Genomic DNA, 15998 nt, shown 5'->3' with positions numbered 1-15998 from the left:
CCCATTTCAGCAGGATGCTCCACCAACTGCCCACCAGAGCCAGCCTGCTGTCTTAAGCAGCCACAGCAGAAATTGGGAGCAAAATGGCCGGGGGCATCAGAGGGAGCCCTAGCACCCCACCCCAACGTCTCCACTCCTTACGCACAGCTTCACACACATGCAGGCTCACTCAGGGACACAAATGCACCCCCACTCACGCATGCACACACATACACATGCTGACACAGGCGCACACTGTCCAGACCCCCAGACACGCGGAGGCATGCTGGGATAGGCACGCAAGCACACACACATGCTTTCCCTTCATACTAACTTGGCTGGAGAGTTGGCTACCACCTAGGGAGGAGAGAAAGAGCAAAGAAGACAGAGCTATCAGAGTGAGCTCCTGCCAAAGGGTTTGAACAAAGCGGTCCTCCGATTGGTCATTGTGGTGGCAGAGCCCAGACTGGCACTGGGTGAGGAGAGTGCAGAGTGAGAAAGGAGAAGAGCTCAGAGTTGCAATCACAGCCTCTCAGGTTGGGTCAGAGATGCCAACTGCAGTGTTTCCCCCTGGGTAGGTCCACAGTATCCAAAGCTTTGCCAGGGAATATAGCATTTTCTGTCTTCATGGGCACTCATTTACTATGTACATGAATCTCCCACATACAACCTGGCTATATACTCTGGTATAGGAGACCAGAGATCGAGACAGGATCAGCTATGGCTGCTTCAGGGACAGCCAAGGCCCCAAGTGCCTCCTGGCCAGGCAGCAGCTCTGCACTTACACTTGTTCAATGAGGGGCAGCTCTGGCAGGCTGGAGGAGTGGGGAGGCTTGAGAGAAATGAGAATCTAAGGCTTATTGCAGAAAGCCCCCAGCCAAGGCAGCCCAGCTTGGACACTACAAAAGAGACCCTACGGAGTTCCCGTCGTGGCGCAGTGGTTAACGAATCCGACTAGGAACCATGAGGTTGCGGGTTCGGTCCCTGCCCTTGCTCAGTGGGTTAAGGGTCCGGCGTTGCCGTGAGCTGTGGTGTAGGTTGCAGATGCGGCTCGGATCCCGAGTTGCTGTGGCTCTGGTGTAGGCCGGTGGCTACAGCTCCGATTCGACCCCTAGCCTGGGAACCTCCATATGCCGCAGGAGCGGCCCAAGAAATAGCAAAAAGACAAAAAAAAAAAAAAAAAAAAAAGAGACCCTACCCTCACTCTTATCTGAGAACCAACCACCTGGAGCATCTTCTCCTTGAGGGCAGCACTGCCTGCCTTATGTTTCTTATTTTTTATTTTATTATTATTATTATTATTTTATTATTATTATTATTATTTTTTTTTGCTTTTTAGGGCCGCACCTGCGGCATACGGAAGTTCCCATATGGGTCAAATCCGAGCTACAGCTTCTGGCCTACGCCTCAGCCACAGCAACCCAGGATCCGAGCTGTGTCTGTGACCAACACCACAGCTCATGGCAACACCAGATCTTTAACTCACTGATCAAGGCCAGGGATTGAACCCAAGACCTCATGGTTCCTAGTCGAATTCCTTTGCGCTGTGCGATGTTTCTCTAAATGCAAATTCCTTTCAGTGGCAGATCCTGTCAGGAACCCCAGGAGAGAATAGTGCAGAAAGTGGTTTCCCTGCCCCCTACTCTGCCACCTTCCCAGATCTGACCACTCTGGCCTCTGGCTGCAAGAGCCTGGCCTGGCCCTCGTCATCCCTTGGCCAGGACCCTGGGGTCCGTGCCAAAGTCAGGGAGACCCCCCAGTCCCAGGCCCAACCATGACTCAGAGCTGATAAAATTCCTTCTGTCCTCTCAGGCTCAAAATAGCTGCAAGTGGAGCTATATTAGGAAAGGGCAGCACAGATCTCCGATTCCTTCTCCATTTTTGGCCAGTGCTGACAGCTGCAGGGTCAGCTCTTGCCCTGCACAGCGCAGTGCTCCCTGTAGAGGGCAGTGTTGGCCTCAGGGGCCTCTGCCCTTCCCTGCCCCAGTAGCCAGCTCCTTCTTTGGCCTTGATTCCTGCCCCCTGCTTAGCTTCCCACTGAGGACTTGGAGGCTGGGATGCCCAAAGTAGTCACAACTCAAGAAGGAGCCAGCACTCAGGTCTTGGGAGAATAAGCCAAAGATGTAAGACCCACCCAGGGGGCCCCTAGCCCTTCCTGGCCTGAAGGACACTGCCCTTCAGTACCAGCCCCAGAGAGGATGAGGAGAAGGGGGCTGCAGGCCTGACTGTTCTTGTACTGTGTCTGTTCCTCCCCAAAGGACTCAAGCTGCCAAGGAATAACCTTGCAAGCTGCTCAGAAAGAGTAAGGACCTTCCTTCAGGAGCCTGACCCTACCTCTTCCTAGCACTGTGACTGTGGCCAAGTTGCCCAGCTGCCTTAGCCAGTCTCCTCATTCGTAAAGTCAAGATGGTGGAGCCTACCAGACTAAACAGAATCCTGAGTGTAAAGCCCTCAGCATGAGTTAAGTGTTGGATGAACAGACATCGGGATTAGCATTTGCCAAGCCTGTTTCTCATAAGCAGTTAAGACACTTTGCAGGGGTGGTGGCCTCAGCCCCCAGCTGGCCAGGATCAGAGGCTCCATCCTTTCTGCGGGACTGCAGCTTCAGCCCTCACTTTGGATGAAGTATGCACGGCACCACACTCCTTCTCTAGCCCATCTTCCCTTCAGATAAACTGTTGGACCCTGCCACTCTGAGTGTCAAGAGAGACAGTTAGCCAGCTCCCAGTATCAATTGAGGGCTCAGTGAGAGGAGACCCTACCATCACTGCAGGTGGGCCTCTTGGTGGTCCAGGTCCACTAGAGTCTGACCTCCCTGCTCAGGAAGAGCTCTCAGTCCATCTAAAGTAGGAGCAGGAGTTCATTTCTACTCTGCCATTCCCTAAGCTTTCTGCAGAAGCTCCTTGCTGGAAAAAACTTGGAGGTACAAGGCTTTGCCACCTTGGTGGAAGGAAGCCAGGGTCCAAGTGCTCAGACTGAGGAGTTCCCAGCCTTACTCAGGATCCCAGAAAGATCTAGGGGATCTGAGAAAGCTGGGGATCCCCAGGGGAGCAGTGAGCGAGTAGAGCACAGGTACCTTCTGCGACAAGGTCAAAGAAAGGGTGTGGGTTTCAATCAGACTGACCCAGATGGCGATGCTGACTCATCTGTTTACCTGCTGTGTGACTCCAGGCAATGATGACTGAGAGCACGTAGTGAGTGTGCCAGAACTGAGCTCAGCGCTGCACACATGTTGTCACCTTCATTTCTCCCCATAATCCTGAGACACGAATAGTCTCATGGAAGATCCCTGAGCCCCTAACTGCTGGGCCATATTGCCTTGACTCAGCCCACTCTGCCTCTAGCACAGAGACAATTATACCCATTGCATGGGGCTGGGGAGAAGTTACAGTGAGATAACAAATGTGGACGGCTTGCAAGGTAATAATGTACTCTGCTTGGAGGTTCCCTTCCCTCAACCCCTCCATGAGGCCCACCTCCTCCAAGCAGCCTTCACAGACCACTGCCAGCCTCCCACCTCTCAGAGCTTTCAGAGGGATGGGGAGCAGTCTGTCCCCTTGCCCCAGAGTTCCTGGAAGTAGCAAGCTTTGTCTTTTCCTAGGGGTGACCTGATGTGAAAATTTTAGGAATCAGAGTCTCTTGCATTCGGGTCCAGCTCTGCTACTTAGTAGCTGGACAGCTGGACAACTCTGAGCCTCAGTTTCCCTCTCTGCAAAATCTGACCCATTACCCCCACTTGTGTAAAGCAACGATGCGCCCAGCTCATGGCAAATGTCGATAGGATGACTACTCTCATTGCTCTTGCCTGTGCTGCCTCATGGGCTTGGGGCTGGCTGGAATCAGTTCCTCGCTTTGACCACCTGACCAGGCCTCTATGAGCACTGAGGACCCAGGTGGCCCCAGACCACCAGCGGAGAGCTGTGTGCCATTACCTACCCTCCTAGGAGTCCGGCACCTGAGGCCTTCCCTCGGAGGCTCATCTGATACATCTGAGCCATCTCCCTCAGGGTCTCTGCCGAGTACAGGCCAATGGGGTTGTTATACTGCCTTGGCTGGCTTGAGCCCAGCGGGCCTTTCAGGCTGAGTGAGTCCAGGGCCCCCTCCAGGCTGGTCTTGGCCCCTGGGCTGCCCCGTGGAGGGCCGAGGTCAGAGGCCTCCGTGTGTGAGGAGAAGACGGAGGTCTGGGAGAAGGAGGAGCTAAAGGTCAGCCCATGCTCCGGGGTGCCTGGGGTGCCCGGGCTGGCCCTCGCCTCGGGGTGGGGGCTGGGTGCTGCCAGGCTGCTGTTGGCGTCCAGAGCAGGGTCCTGGCTCAGGGCAGCGCCATGCAGGGGAGAGAGAAGAGAGCAGTTAGAGGCCACGCCCATCCCAGCACTTCTGCATGGACCTGAAACAGAAGGGTTAGTGTGAGCACCCAGCAGCCCGCCACCCTGCAGCCTGCAGCCCGCTGCACCAAGCTCAGGAGGGACAAACAAGACACCTGGAAGAGAAGGGTTTTGTCAGAAAGAGCAGGGGAGACACACGGCTCCTGGCCCTGAAGCTGTCATCCACCTGGACAAAGCCCCACAAAGCCCCACAAAGAAAACTAGGCCAAGCCAGCTTGCCTGCAGGGCTCGAGGAGTGGAAGCGGGAGTGGTCTCAGGGAACTGGAGGGAGCCCCCTCCATCCTTCCTCTATTTTCCCTTCCCCTCAATGGGGGCACCTAATGAGCACAGCCCCACCTCCTGCTCTGCTGACCCACATGGCCCTTCTGGGCTGGTGGTGAACAGGCAGAGTAGAGGTGCAGGAGAGAAAACTGAGGAAGGAGGATGGCTGACACTTGACTCCCAGAGTCTGCCTCTGCAGTTTCTTCCAAGCAGCCCTCTGCCTACTCCCCCAATCTGTCACCCACCCCAAACCCCCAGCATCCTCTTCTTGTCCCCTCCCCACCCTGCCCACTCTGCCTCATCAGACACACTGGGTCAGAGGTCATGCAGGGAGGGGTGGAGAGCAGTAGGGGGTATTCTCCTATAGGGGTGGTAGGGTGGACCTTGCATGGTCTGGGTCCCTCGGGGTTGAGCTGCTTAAAAAGAGCTGGGCAGGGGCCTGGGCCGGGGATGAGGGGTGTCTGCTCCTGTGCCTGCCTCTTGGCTGCAGCAGCACTTCTGAGTGTGGTCTAAGGGTGTGCAACTGAGAAGAGAAAGGGAAACTAGAGGGAAAGAGCCTGTGACAGAGGAGAAACCTCGAGGGCCCACAGGACCCCCATGCCTGGAAGCTCCTCCTGAGGGAGTCAGCTCAGAGTGGGGCCTCAACTTTCATGCCACAGTCACCCCTCTCCCTAGTGCCCTCAGGAGGATGAGGGTCAGAGCGTCTGGACACTTGTCCCTACTTAGCTGGGAGGATGGTCCCTCTCCTGAAGACACCACTGCCTAAGCTGATTTTCCATTAGCCCAGCCAGGCCCAGGGTATTAGCTAAACACCCAGGCAGGCACTTCCATACTCAGCATTTCATGGGGGCTCAAACACCTCCTGCCCCACTTCCCTGGTGTCAGCCACTGAGGGGCAGGGCTGGGGCAGGGCTAATCCTACCACCTTGCCTGAGTCAGACCAGCTGAGAGTCAGGCAGGCAGACCAGGGGCTGCACTCTAGGAATCATGGCCAAGAGTGGAGCCCACCACCCACGGTCAACACCTACCTTCTGGTGGGGTATCACCGGCAGAGGGGACTGGATTGGTGGCACTGCCGTGGAAATGGGAATGGGACGCTTTGACCTGGAAAAACCAGAAATGGGATCAGGTGAAGCCAATTGCCACTGGGACCAGGAGCTCCTGCTTGGGTGGGGCTGGTGAGAGGAGAACATCTGAAACCCAGGGATCCAGGGCAGAGGGACTCCAGAAAGGGCTTGGGCCTGACCAGCATAGAGTGGTCATAGCTCTGGGGTACTCTGCAGCCACGGGCCTCTGCTAAGTCCTCAGGAGGCTGGCTGGGCACAGATGAGGCAGAGAGGACCCTGACTTCCAGGCTCCAATGCCCACATACCAGCAGCAGCGTGACCCACCCTCTCTGAGCCTTATCTGTATACTGAGGCACAGACGTGGCAGGTGCTTGATGACTGGGGCCTGTCCTTGCTCTGGTCCACTTCCCTGTATGGTCCCTTGGCACCAGGCTGGGCCTCTGCTGGACAGCTTCTCTCTTGGGCCCCTGGTGCCCATGCCCAGCCTCCACCCCTTGCTCTGGAGAGCTCCCACCTACTTCTGCAGCGTGAGACTCAGGTTGTAGCTGGCAGACTTGATCTTGTTCTGGGCCTCCAGGTGGGTCATGGTATCTGTGTTGACGCCATCAATGGCCACCACGAGGTCACCCTGGCTAAGCTGGGACTGGGCGGCCTTGCTGCCCGGTGTGATCTGAGAGGAAAGCAGATGGGGGATGAGCATAAGAACAGTGACCTAAGTATGGGCTAGCCCTCAGGGAAGAGTCACCTGGGATGATCCAGTAGAGATCTGCTATTTTATCTTTCATTCATTATGGCTACCAAGCCTGCTTCCTCTTCCTGGCACACAGGTACCACATTTCAGACTGCTTTGTATCTGAATGCAGCTATGAGACTAGCTGTGGTCAGTGGAATGTGGGTGGAAGCAATGCACACCACTTCCAGGTCTGTCCCAGGTAACCATCTTGCCATCCTGCACTCTGTCTGCTTGTCAGCTGACTGGATACAAAGGACCCAGAGGAGGATAGCCAAGCCATTAACTGGAAGGGACCTGGATCCTGGAGTCACTGTGTGGAGGAGAGATGACTGGGGAGCACCAAAGTGAATGTTGCATGAATGAAAAATAAACTTTTCTGTGCTAAGCCATTGAGATCTGGGGGCTGTTTGTTACACCAGTTAGCCTCCTATGAAATCCACATACCCTGAAAATCCATGGCGTACTTCTCAGGCTCCAGAGGAACTCAGCAGCTGCTAAGAATCAGTACCACTGCAGAGATGCTGCCAGGCCAGCAAGCAGGCCAAATGTACCCTCACAAAAGCATCGCAGTGTAAGTGCCTAGTGCTACCATGGCGAGTGTGCAGAGAGGGCTGGCAGAGCTGTCAACCCTGCCCCATGTCCCAGATGACCTAGGAGCAAGGTCATCTGGGACATGGGGCAGGGTTCAGTGCTATGCGGTTGGCTTCATACTTCCAGAAGGGAAGGTGTTGATGTGGAGGCCAGTTCCCAAATCTTGCACCCTAGTGACATTATAGAATGTTAGAGTCTAGGGGCCTATCCCTAGTGTGATCATACACAGTGCCATGGATATGCCATCCCAATAACCACCCAATGCAATGTCAGGAAGGCCACACTCCCAGGGACATTACTTGGGATGCTGAGATGGTTCAGATTTCACTCCCAATGACATCATGCACAGTGCCAAATTCTGCATGTCCAGCCCCCAAATAGCACCCCGAATGCCATGTTGGCCTGCCCTGCAGTGATATTCCATGAAATGCAGAATTCTGGAGGGCTTAGTAACATCACCTAAACTAGCTTGATGGCTGGCCTCTAAGGACATCAGGTGGAATAATGTAGCCCTGCCCCTAAAGGTGTCTCAAGGGAGACTCTGGCTCCATCCCTGTGATGTTACGTGGAATACTATGCAAGCCCCACCCCCTGATGACATCACATAGAATGAATTTATAACCCCATGACATCATGTGGAAGCCCCCCATGACATCACATGGGATGCCAGGCAGGCCTTGCCCCAAGTGACATCATAGGAAAGAGGAGCCCCAGGAAGTCAACCCCGCCAAGCTGTGCCTGGAGGGTGTCTCTTGGCTTTTCTTTCCCAACATGCCCACCAGCCAGTCCTCCTGGCTTCTCTGGGCACATCCTTCCTGGCTATACCCCAGGGACAAGGCTGGCTCCTAATGCTGGCAGAAGCCATTTTCTGGCCAAGGCTTGAGGACCATCCTAGAAGGAGCCCAGAGAGGACCTAGGGACAATCCCACACCCCGGGTGCCAACTCTAGGTGGGCCTCTGGCCAGACTCAGGCTCTCAGACATGGATGGAAACCTCCTGCCAGGGGACTCTCAGGGAATTGCCATCCTAATCAAGGCCCTATAGTCACCAGCCTCCAGGCCCTTCTCAGATGGCTCTGCAGGGTGGGTGGGAAGAACAAGTGCCAACCTAGTGAAAATAGCAAGACCAGGAGAGCTCTTGCCAATTGCTGTTGATCCATCATTTCAGCCCCAGAAACTGTGGCACCTTCTTAAGCACTGGCCAGCTTGCGCCCAGGGCAGCCTCCCCACCACCCCCAGAATCTGCTGAGATGAGGCAAGGACAATAGGGAAACAAATGCCTCAAAGGTCAGGAAGCCACACTGTCTGGTTTGCCAAGGCCAGCCTACTCTCCAGGCTCCTTCAGGGGCATCTTAGAACTGCTTGGGCCACCTCAAAACACATGTTACCTTTATTCCCAAATCAATCTGTGAATGACAGGAGTGTGCTGTCTCCTTTGATTTAAGTGGTTGAACAAAGAGTAACAAACAACAAAGAAAAGCACAATACTTTCTAGACTGAGAGAGGACTCCTAAGGGCAAGCTGAGCACCCGGCCAGGCCTGTCCTACATAAAATCACCTTTGCCTACACTAGCTTCACATTTGGGCCTCCGCTCTTCCTGGCATTTTATTATAGACACTTCAAAAATAGAAAAGGCAGAACAAATTCTATAGAATGAATACCCACCACCAAGCGTCTGATACAGCATTTCGCTCTACTTGCTGGTCACGTGTCTGTCCCTCTCTCCATCCATCAATCCATCATATGTTTGAAGCGTTGCAGAGAAAATAGCAGACACCAGTCTGCTTTCATTCAGGGTGAACTGTGCAAAGCTTCTGCTGTCCTATTGGACTGCCCTTGGGGCTCCCCACAGCAGGACACCTCTATGTCAGGACTCTCCAACCAGGGTCTCCCAGATGCATCTAAGCATCTGCAGAGAAGGAGGCCATCAGCCTGTGGCAAGGAACTCCTGGGCAGGGTAGCCACAGACCCCAGATGAAGGGCGGGCCTCATGCCTGCTAGGGGGATGCCTGCCAGCCAGGACCAGAGCTGTGTCCAGAAGATCATGGATAAAGTGTGAACAAGGACACCAGAAAGACATCCAAGAGAGGCTGGGCCAGATAGCTAGGGCAAACCACGGCATCATCTGGCATGTCCTCCCTTTGGAGCTGCCTTGAAGACATCTTTCTCCCAGGCATGGGCTAGCTAACACCATACCTTCCCCTTGCCTGGCCCTGGCTGGCTCCCCCTCATCCTCAGGTATAAGGTGAGGAGATCCTATTCCCAGGGAAGAGCCCAGCCTCCCCTGGGGTCTGGTCAATAGCCAAACTCCCTGAGGAGAGCCGCCAAGCTGGCTCCAGCCTGCCCCTGGCGCCTCTCCCCGCACCTGTGCCTCCTCGTCAAGGCTCAGCTGGCTTGGCCTTTGGCTGCCCTGGGCAGGGCCCAAGACCCCTCTGGGTGGAGGATGGAGGGCTCTACAAGCCTCTTGTAGGGAGACACTCTGCTAATTCTGCCCCAGTCTCCTTAGAGAAGGAGGCCAGATGGGGCAGGGACCCTAAGGAGGCTGCTCTTCAGCTCCCCTCAGCTCCCCTCAAGGGCCATCAGATCCCCTCCCCCCTCCTCAGAAACAGCCTGCCTGGCAGAAGGGTTGGGCCACCCTTGGACCCTTGACCTGTGCCCTGGGCTTGTGAAGAGTGCAGTCCAGGCATGAGGCAGCCACACATCTCTCATCTGACTCCCTAGTCCCCTCCCTCTGCTTTCCTTGTCCCAGAAAAGACCCAGAGCTGCTAAATCCTTTGAGGATTTTTTTTTTCTTTAAAGTCTTTGGAGCATTTGAAAAACTCTTTGTAAGTTTCGTTTACTTCACTTTTCAGCCTTCTGCTGTCACCAGCCACCTCTCAATGGGGAACCCTGCCATGGGACAAGCTCCAGAACGGAGGTCCTGAATCAGAAGCCCCTAGGACAGGCTCTAGGTGTTTGGGGGCCAAGATTGCCACCTGGCCCATAGGCCTCCTTGCTGGGCTGTGGTTTAGGGCACCCCAGAGGGGACACAGGGATAAGTGATGCCATTAAATAGGGTATTATAGAAGGACAGTGCAGAGCTGAGAAAGTTTCAGGGAAGCTCCCCATCAAGGAGCCACAGGTGCTGTCCCCCGCCCCCCAGCCCCTTTCCCTTCCCCTGGGAGGTGCTAGGAGGCTTCAGCCCCCGGCTCCATGGGAAACAAGATTTGGAGCTGGCAAAGACAGGTGTGTGAGGTGTCAGCCCCAACTGATCAGTCGTGAGCCAGCCTCCTGTCCCTGAGCATCAGCTGACCCCTCCAGGGACAGGAGAAAAGTTCTATCCAGTGTCCCAGGAAAGCAAGGTCCAATGGGGCTCAGGCAAACCTGTGTGGTTAGGCTCCTTTCTCCAGCTCCCTGGGAACAGAGGGGACTCCTGGGCTCTGCACTGGCCATCACTCCCAGTGCTTAATACCAGCCAGGCCCCTCCTTCCTCTCCCTCTAGATCTGCCAGTGTCGGTGTGGCAAGGGACAGGGGACAAGGGCAGGTGGTGGGTGTTGTGCCCTGTGCAACTTTCAGCATCTCCTCCTGACCCTCCCAGGCTGACACCCCAGGGGATTTTCATGAACCCTTAAGTGCATTTTACAGTGTATGATTAAATTACTGTCAGGCCATGTTCTGCTCCCTTCCCATCTGGCCTCCCCTGGGGCCTTGCTCTATCTCTCACTCTCTCACTGGAACCTTTTGTCTTCCCGTGGCCCCATTCGTCAACCCCACCCTGGCTAATAAAAAAACCAGAGTCTTATCTATGCTCAAAAAGCCTCTTCTTACACAGGGCAGTGAAAACACCCTCTATGATATTATAACGGTGCATACACGTTAAAAAACAGTGGTCCAAAACCAAAGAATGTACGACACCAAGAGTGAGCCCTAGTGTAAATTATGGGCTCTGGGTGACAATGCTGTGTCAGTGTAGGTTTTTCAGTGGTACCAAATGCACACTCTGGGAGTTCCTATTGTGGCTCAGTGGAAACAAATCTGACTAGTATCCATGAAGATGCAGGTTCAATCCCTGGCCTCATTCAGTGGGTTAAGGATCCGGTGTTGCTGTGAGCTGTGACATATGTCGCAGAAAGGCTCGGATCTGGATTGCTGTGGCTGTGGTGTAGACTAGTGGCTGTAGCTCCGATTGGACCCCTAGCCTGGAACCTCCATATGCCGTGGGTGTGGTCCTAAAAAAAAAGACAAAAAAAAAAAAAGTACACTCTAGTGGAGGATGCTGGTAATGGGGAAGACGTGCATGATTAAGGTGCAGGGAACATATGAGAAATCTCTCTACCTTCCTCTCAATGCTGCTGTGAGCCTGAAACCGCTCTAAAAAATTGTCTTTAAAAAAAAAAAAGCACCTCTCCTTCCACCTTAGCTTCTCCAATTGGCTCCTGCCATGTTTCTCTCCTTTCTTCACCTCCAAGCTTCTCTAAGAAGTGACGAGTGGGTCTTGCCTCCATGATCTCCTGTCCCTCTCACATTAGCTGTCTGACCTTGGCCCCCACCACTCCACGCATACCTATGACCTCCCTGTGTCAAAGCCAGGGATCATTGGTCCCCTCTCTAGCTGGCCACATCCTTCCCTGGCCTTCTGAGTCTCTCTCTTCTCCTCTTGTCTCACAGTTCTATGCCCTGCTGGGTCCCCCAAAGCACTGGAACATGGCAGTATCTGCCTCATGCCACTTAGGATGGTTCCTGGGAAGAGGTGGAACTTGGCTTCAAAAGAGGTAAAGAAGCTGTGTTTGGGACTGGGAGGGCCCAAGTGGGGGCCCTTGGCAATCATGGTAGCCCCTGAACAAGAGGGAGATTCAGGAACTAGGGAGACAATTGCCCTTGTCCTATGTCCTGGCCCAGGACCTTGGAGATCCCACTCCTGGGACGCAGCCAGCTTCATGCCCACTCTGTTGAGGCCCTCCCTGGGTCAGGAGAGAAGAAGCTGGCTGGGAGGGGGCCTGGCCCAGGGATCTCTAAGGATGCCTTCCCCAGCAGTGGGTCTCTGTCCAGTTGTCTTCCCCATTCCTTTGTTCAGGAGGATCCTACAGCCCCACAGTAGCCCTCCGGAGTCTTGCCTGACCTTCAGCGTGGCTATAAACAGCATGGGCTGTCAGCACTGCTAGGCGCTGCCCAAGAAACAGCCTGATGGCCATGAAATTCCAGGAATTGCCAGAGCAGTTGCCCCAGAATAGTCTCGGCCTGTCCTCCTTCCCCTCCCCAGGGACCCTCTGTCCTCTGTGTACCCACTGTAGCTAGGACAGTCTGACAAAGAGTGGAACTGAAAAGAGTGAAGAGGCAGAGGCCTCTGGGCTGGTGCCCCAGGTATGCCTGCCAGGCCAGTGGCGAGGCCATAGGGAATGGAGGCCTTGGAGCAGAGATAGGACCCCCTGGCTCCAGGCTCAGTTCCACCACACCCCCATCCTCACAAGCAGCCCCTGTGGAAAAAACAACTGTATTTTTCACAAGCGCATGTAGAAAACACACCCATATGCCTGCTTTCACCAATGCACTAGTCCCATTTTACAGATGAGAAAACTGAGGCTGAACAGGTGAATTGACTTTTCTAAGGTGATATGCCTATGACATGACAAACCAGCACATACTTCTCTGCCATAAAGTCTAAGACTGCAACATGCACTAAGAGGCAAGACCCCAGACCACGGGCCCCAGCCTCCCGCCTAACTGCTCCAAGGGTGGGGGCTGGGTTTTAAGCGGCTCCCTATTCAGCTCCTCCCACCCCTCCCCCACTTCCTGGAGAACCGGCTAGGGTCGGGGGAGGGTGGGGGTGAGAGGGCAGCTCATATTGCAGGCCCAGCCGCACCTGTCCAGGATAAATAAAGGCATTTCCCCTCCACCCTCTGAGCCTCTCTCCTGAACCCATTTCTCTGTTGGGGCTGCTAGTCCTCCATGGTTGACTCTGTGGGCAGGGTAAGGGGTATAAGAGCTACTACCCAGGCTGCAGGTGGCCAGCCTTCTTACAGGAGAAGCTATAGCCTGTGCCTGCAGCGGACAGGGAATGGCCCCACTCAGTGCTTTCCTACCAGTCCCTAGCCAAGGGGGAGGAAGCAGGCATGGGAGTTAGAGGTACCAAGGACCCAGGAGCCCATGAGCAAGTCTGAGTCTCAGATTGCCCAGCTCTGAAGTGAGATGCCCTGCCTGCCTGACCCACCCCTCTGAGGATTTCAGTGCACGAGCTCAGGGATGCCAGCCACTGCTGAGAATGAGTAAGTCCTGCCTTTGCTTGGCCCCCTACTGTGGTATACCACTACTGCCCTGTTGCAAAGGCTCAGGCCCCAATGCCTGAGCATCTTTAGGCCCACTGTGGGAAGGGGTCATGGCTGCAGGGGGAATATAGTTCCTCCAGAGAGCTCTGACCCTGCATCCCCTTAGGGGAAGAAGTTCCAGTGCAGAAGGACCTTGGGGGCTCCAGGAGGAAATACGACAGCACTGCTGGAGGGCAGGGCCGGCCTTGCTGGGAGCACTGAGCCTGGGACACCCAAGCTCAGGATATCAACAGCCCACTAGAGGACTTATCAAGAGTTCCAAGCCCTGGGAAGGAGCCAGTACCCAGTTCAGCTTTTTCCATGGCCTTGATGATTTGGGCCATGCCCCTAAAGGAAGCTGAGAGGCCTATATGCCCCCGATGCCCTGCCTGAGCTGTGGGATCTATTTTTAAAAGTACCCCCTAGTCGTTGGCTCTAGTACATCCCAATATACCCCCTGCCCGCAGTGAGGACATTCTTCCTGCTGTCTAGCTTAAGGCCTCTGTGCTGCAATTTAAGCCCTGGACAGGCTGAGGCCAGGTGGCACATAGACCCCGGATGAGGTAATAGGCTATCCTCAGAGACAGGAGGCTTATTTCCACCCAAGGGGGATGGGGCTGGGAGCAGCAGTAGGAGGCCTTAAGGATGGTGAGGCTTGGCGGGGATAGGGGAGGAATCTGGGCTCAGTGCCAGTTGTGGGAGGCTGGTGGACCCATGAGAGTGAAGGTGGATAGTCCTGTCTTGTGGAGGAAGGAGATCCGCAACCAAGTGGGTGGGGAGTTGCGCAGGGTTGCTGGGGCTGGGGGTGGGTGTGTCCAGCCCAAATCCCCATGTGTTACCATAGCATCAGGCAGAGGGTGTGAGTCTCCAGTTGTTCTTTTCATCTGGGACCCTGTGGTCTCCAGGATAGTGAGTGGGTCTGGAGCCTCAGGTTAGAATGAGCTAGACCTCCAGCAGAAGGATGGAGGGCAAGGCCATTTTCCTGGACTGGAGCCCGGCCAGTGCCCCATCCCAGAGGAGTGTGGCCTCTATGGCCGTTGCCAGGCTGCCATAGCACCCCTGAGTGGGGCCTTCCTTCTGAGGGTCCCCAAATTATCCACACCAGGTTCCACAGCCAGGACTGTGCATCCAGTGGGGACAGTGGCTCCCTGCCCCCTCTGCCAACACCTTGTGGGCCTTCCCTGACTGCCCACCTCAGGGCCTCCTCGCCACCCTCCTCAACCCACCCTCAGGTGCAAAGCAAGTCTCCACTGCCCTGGAGAGGAAACTGTCTCCCTGTCTCCAGGTGGGCAGCAACCCAGACACCCTGCTCATCCATCACCCACCAGTGACAGTCTGGGCCTCAGCCTGCACCCCTGTGCTCACACCAGCACTGCTGGGGCTCAGCCTCAGCATTCTCCCACCGGGGGGATATTTTACAGTCCACAGGGAGCCTATGGGCCTTCAGTACCCCCTCCATTGGACTTCCCTTTACTTAACCAGTGTTGCCTGAGCACCTACTGTGTCCTAGGTACTGATCTAGGTACTGGGGACCCAGCAGTGGGTCCCTTCTCACAGACAGCTTTCTCTCAAGCAGATCTAGCTTCCTCTCTGGACATCAGTGTCTCTCGCTGGGCAACAGAGTTACTCAGACAATCTGCGAAGATCTGTGACTAATCCCAGACACTGTAGGTCACATGGGTGGACGTGGGGAACCAGATGTGAGACAGGCAGAGTAGCTGTAGGTGAATGGCTAGGGGCTTGAGCAGATGAGGAAGGCCCAGCTTCAAGCCAGCCAGAGGTCCCCAGCAGGCCCAGGAAGGCGGGGGGTGCGGGGGGTGTGGCTGTTATTTCAGTCTGGGATAGAGTGGGTGCGGGGGACAAGTTACCAGCCCAGCCCGGCTCCAAGCCCCAACAGCAGAGCAGCTGAGGTCAGCAGTCTGTCCATCACCTGCCCTCTCCGTGCTAGGAGCACTCTCTCCCCAAAGCAGCCAGGGAGATGCTCCAGGCTTGGCGGCTCCCTGAGCCCACCCTCCCAGAGAAGAGCTTAGGAAGGTACTATACTTTCTGTCCACCTGCCCTGGCCTGGCCTGCAAACTTGGCACTTCCCTCTCTGCTCAAAACACCAGCCACTTGCCCATGTTTCATACTCCTAATAGGCCAGCCAACTCAGGTGGGCAATAGCTGTGGCCAAGACCAGGGGCCTGTGGCCACAGTATCCAGTTGGGTCCAGTCCCCACCCCCAGGCCAGGAAAGCATGCTCTGCTTTCCAAGCGCCTCAGGGAGGACAGACGGACAGACACATACACCCTCCTTTGAGCGTGCCCCGCCCCTGTGGGTGCCAGGCTGTGGACAGTGCACACTCACCCGGGAGATGGTGAGCGGCATGTTGAAGTCCTTGCCCCCCTGCAGACGGAAGCCCCAGGGCCCAGGCCCTGTCAGGGTCACGCTGTAGGACATGCTGGTGCTGACAGCGGCGGCCTCTGTGGACAAAGCAGGAAGAGTAGGGTGAGAGGACTTCACAGACCCTGCCTCCCCAGCCCATACCTCGGTCCCTGCTCCTGACCCCCGGCCTTGCCTGCTCCGTCCCTTGCTGCCTGGCCAGGCTGTGTGGAGCTCCTGAGAGGCTCCTAAGAATAGCTGGGAATGAATGCCATCGACACTGATATCTGCCCTCTGCTGCGCCCATAAATGGACTGTAACCCTATACTGTGCCCGCCCGCC

The 15998-nt window shown here is 55.5% G+C and overlaps 1 protein-coding gene across 1 annotated transcript in view; it reads right to left on the bottom strand.

The window, feature by feature from the left end:
- The window catches only part of LDB3 (LIM domain binding 3), a 61289-nt gene extending 45341 nt beyond the window's left edge, over positions 1–15948 (bottom strand). The window contains 5 exon segments of the mRNA XM_005657425.3: positions 314–336; positions 5651–5726; positions 6208–6359; positions 15642–15757; positions 15853–15948. Of these exon segments, the coding sequence (XP_005657482.2) occupies positions 314–336; positions 5651–5726; positions 6208–6359; positions 15642–15734 (344 nt within the window). The 5' untranslated portion in view covers positions 15735–15757; positions 15853–15948.

Source organism: Sus scrofa, chromosome 14, assembly GCF_000003025.6.
Source record: "Sus scrofa isolate TJ Tabasco breed Duroc chromosome 14, Sscrofa11.1, whole genome shotgun sequence".
NCBI classification, from domain to species: domain Eukaryota; kingdom Metazoa; phylum Chordata; class Mammalia; order Artiodactyla; family Suidae; genus Sus; species Sus scrofa.
This window is presented reverse-complemented; position numbering and strand designations above follow the sequence as displayed.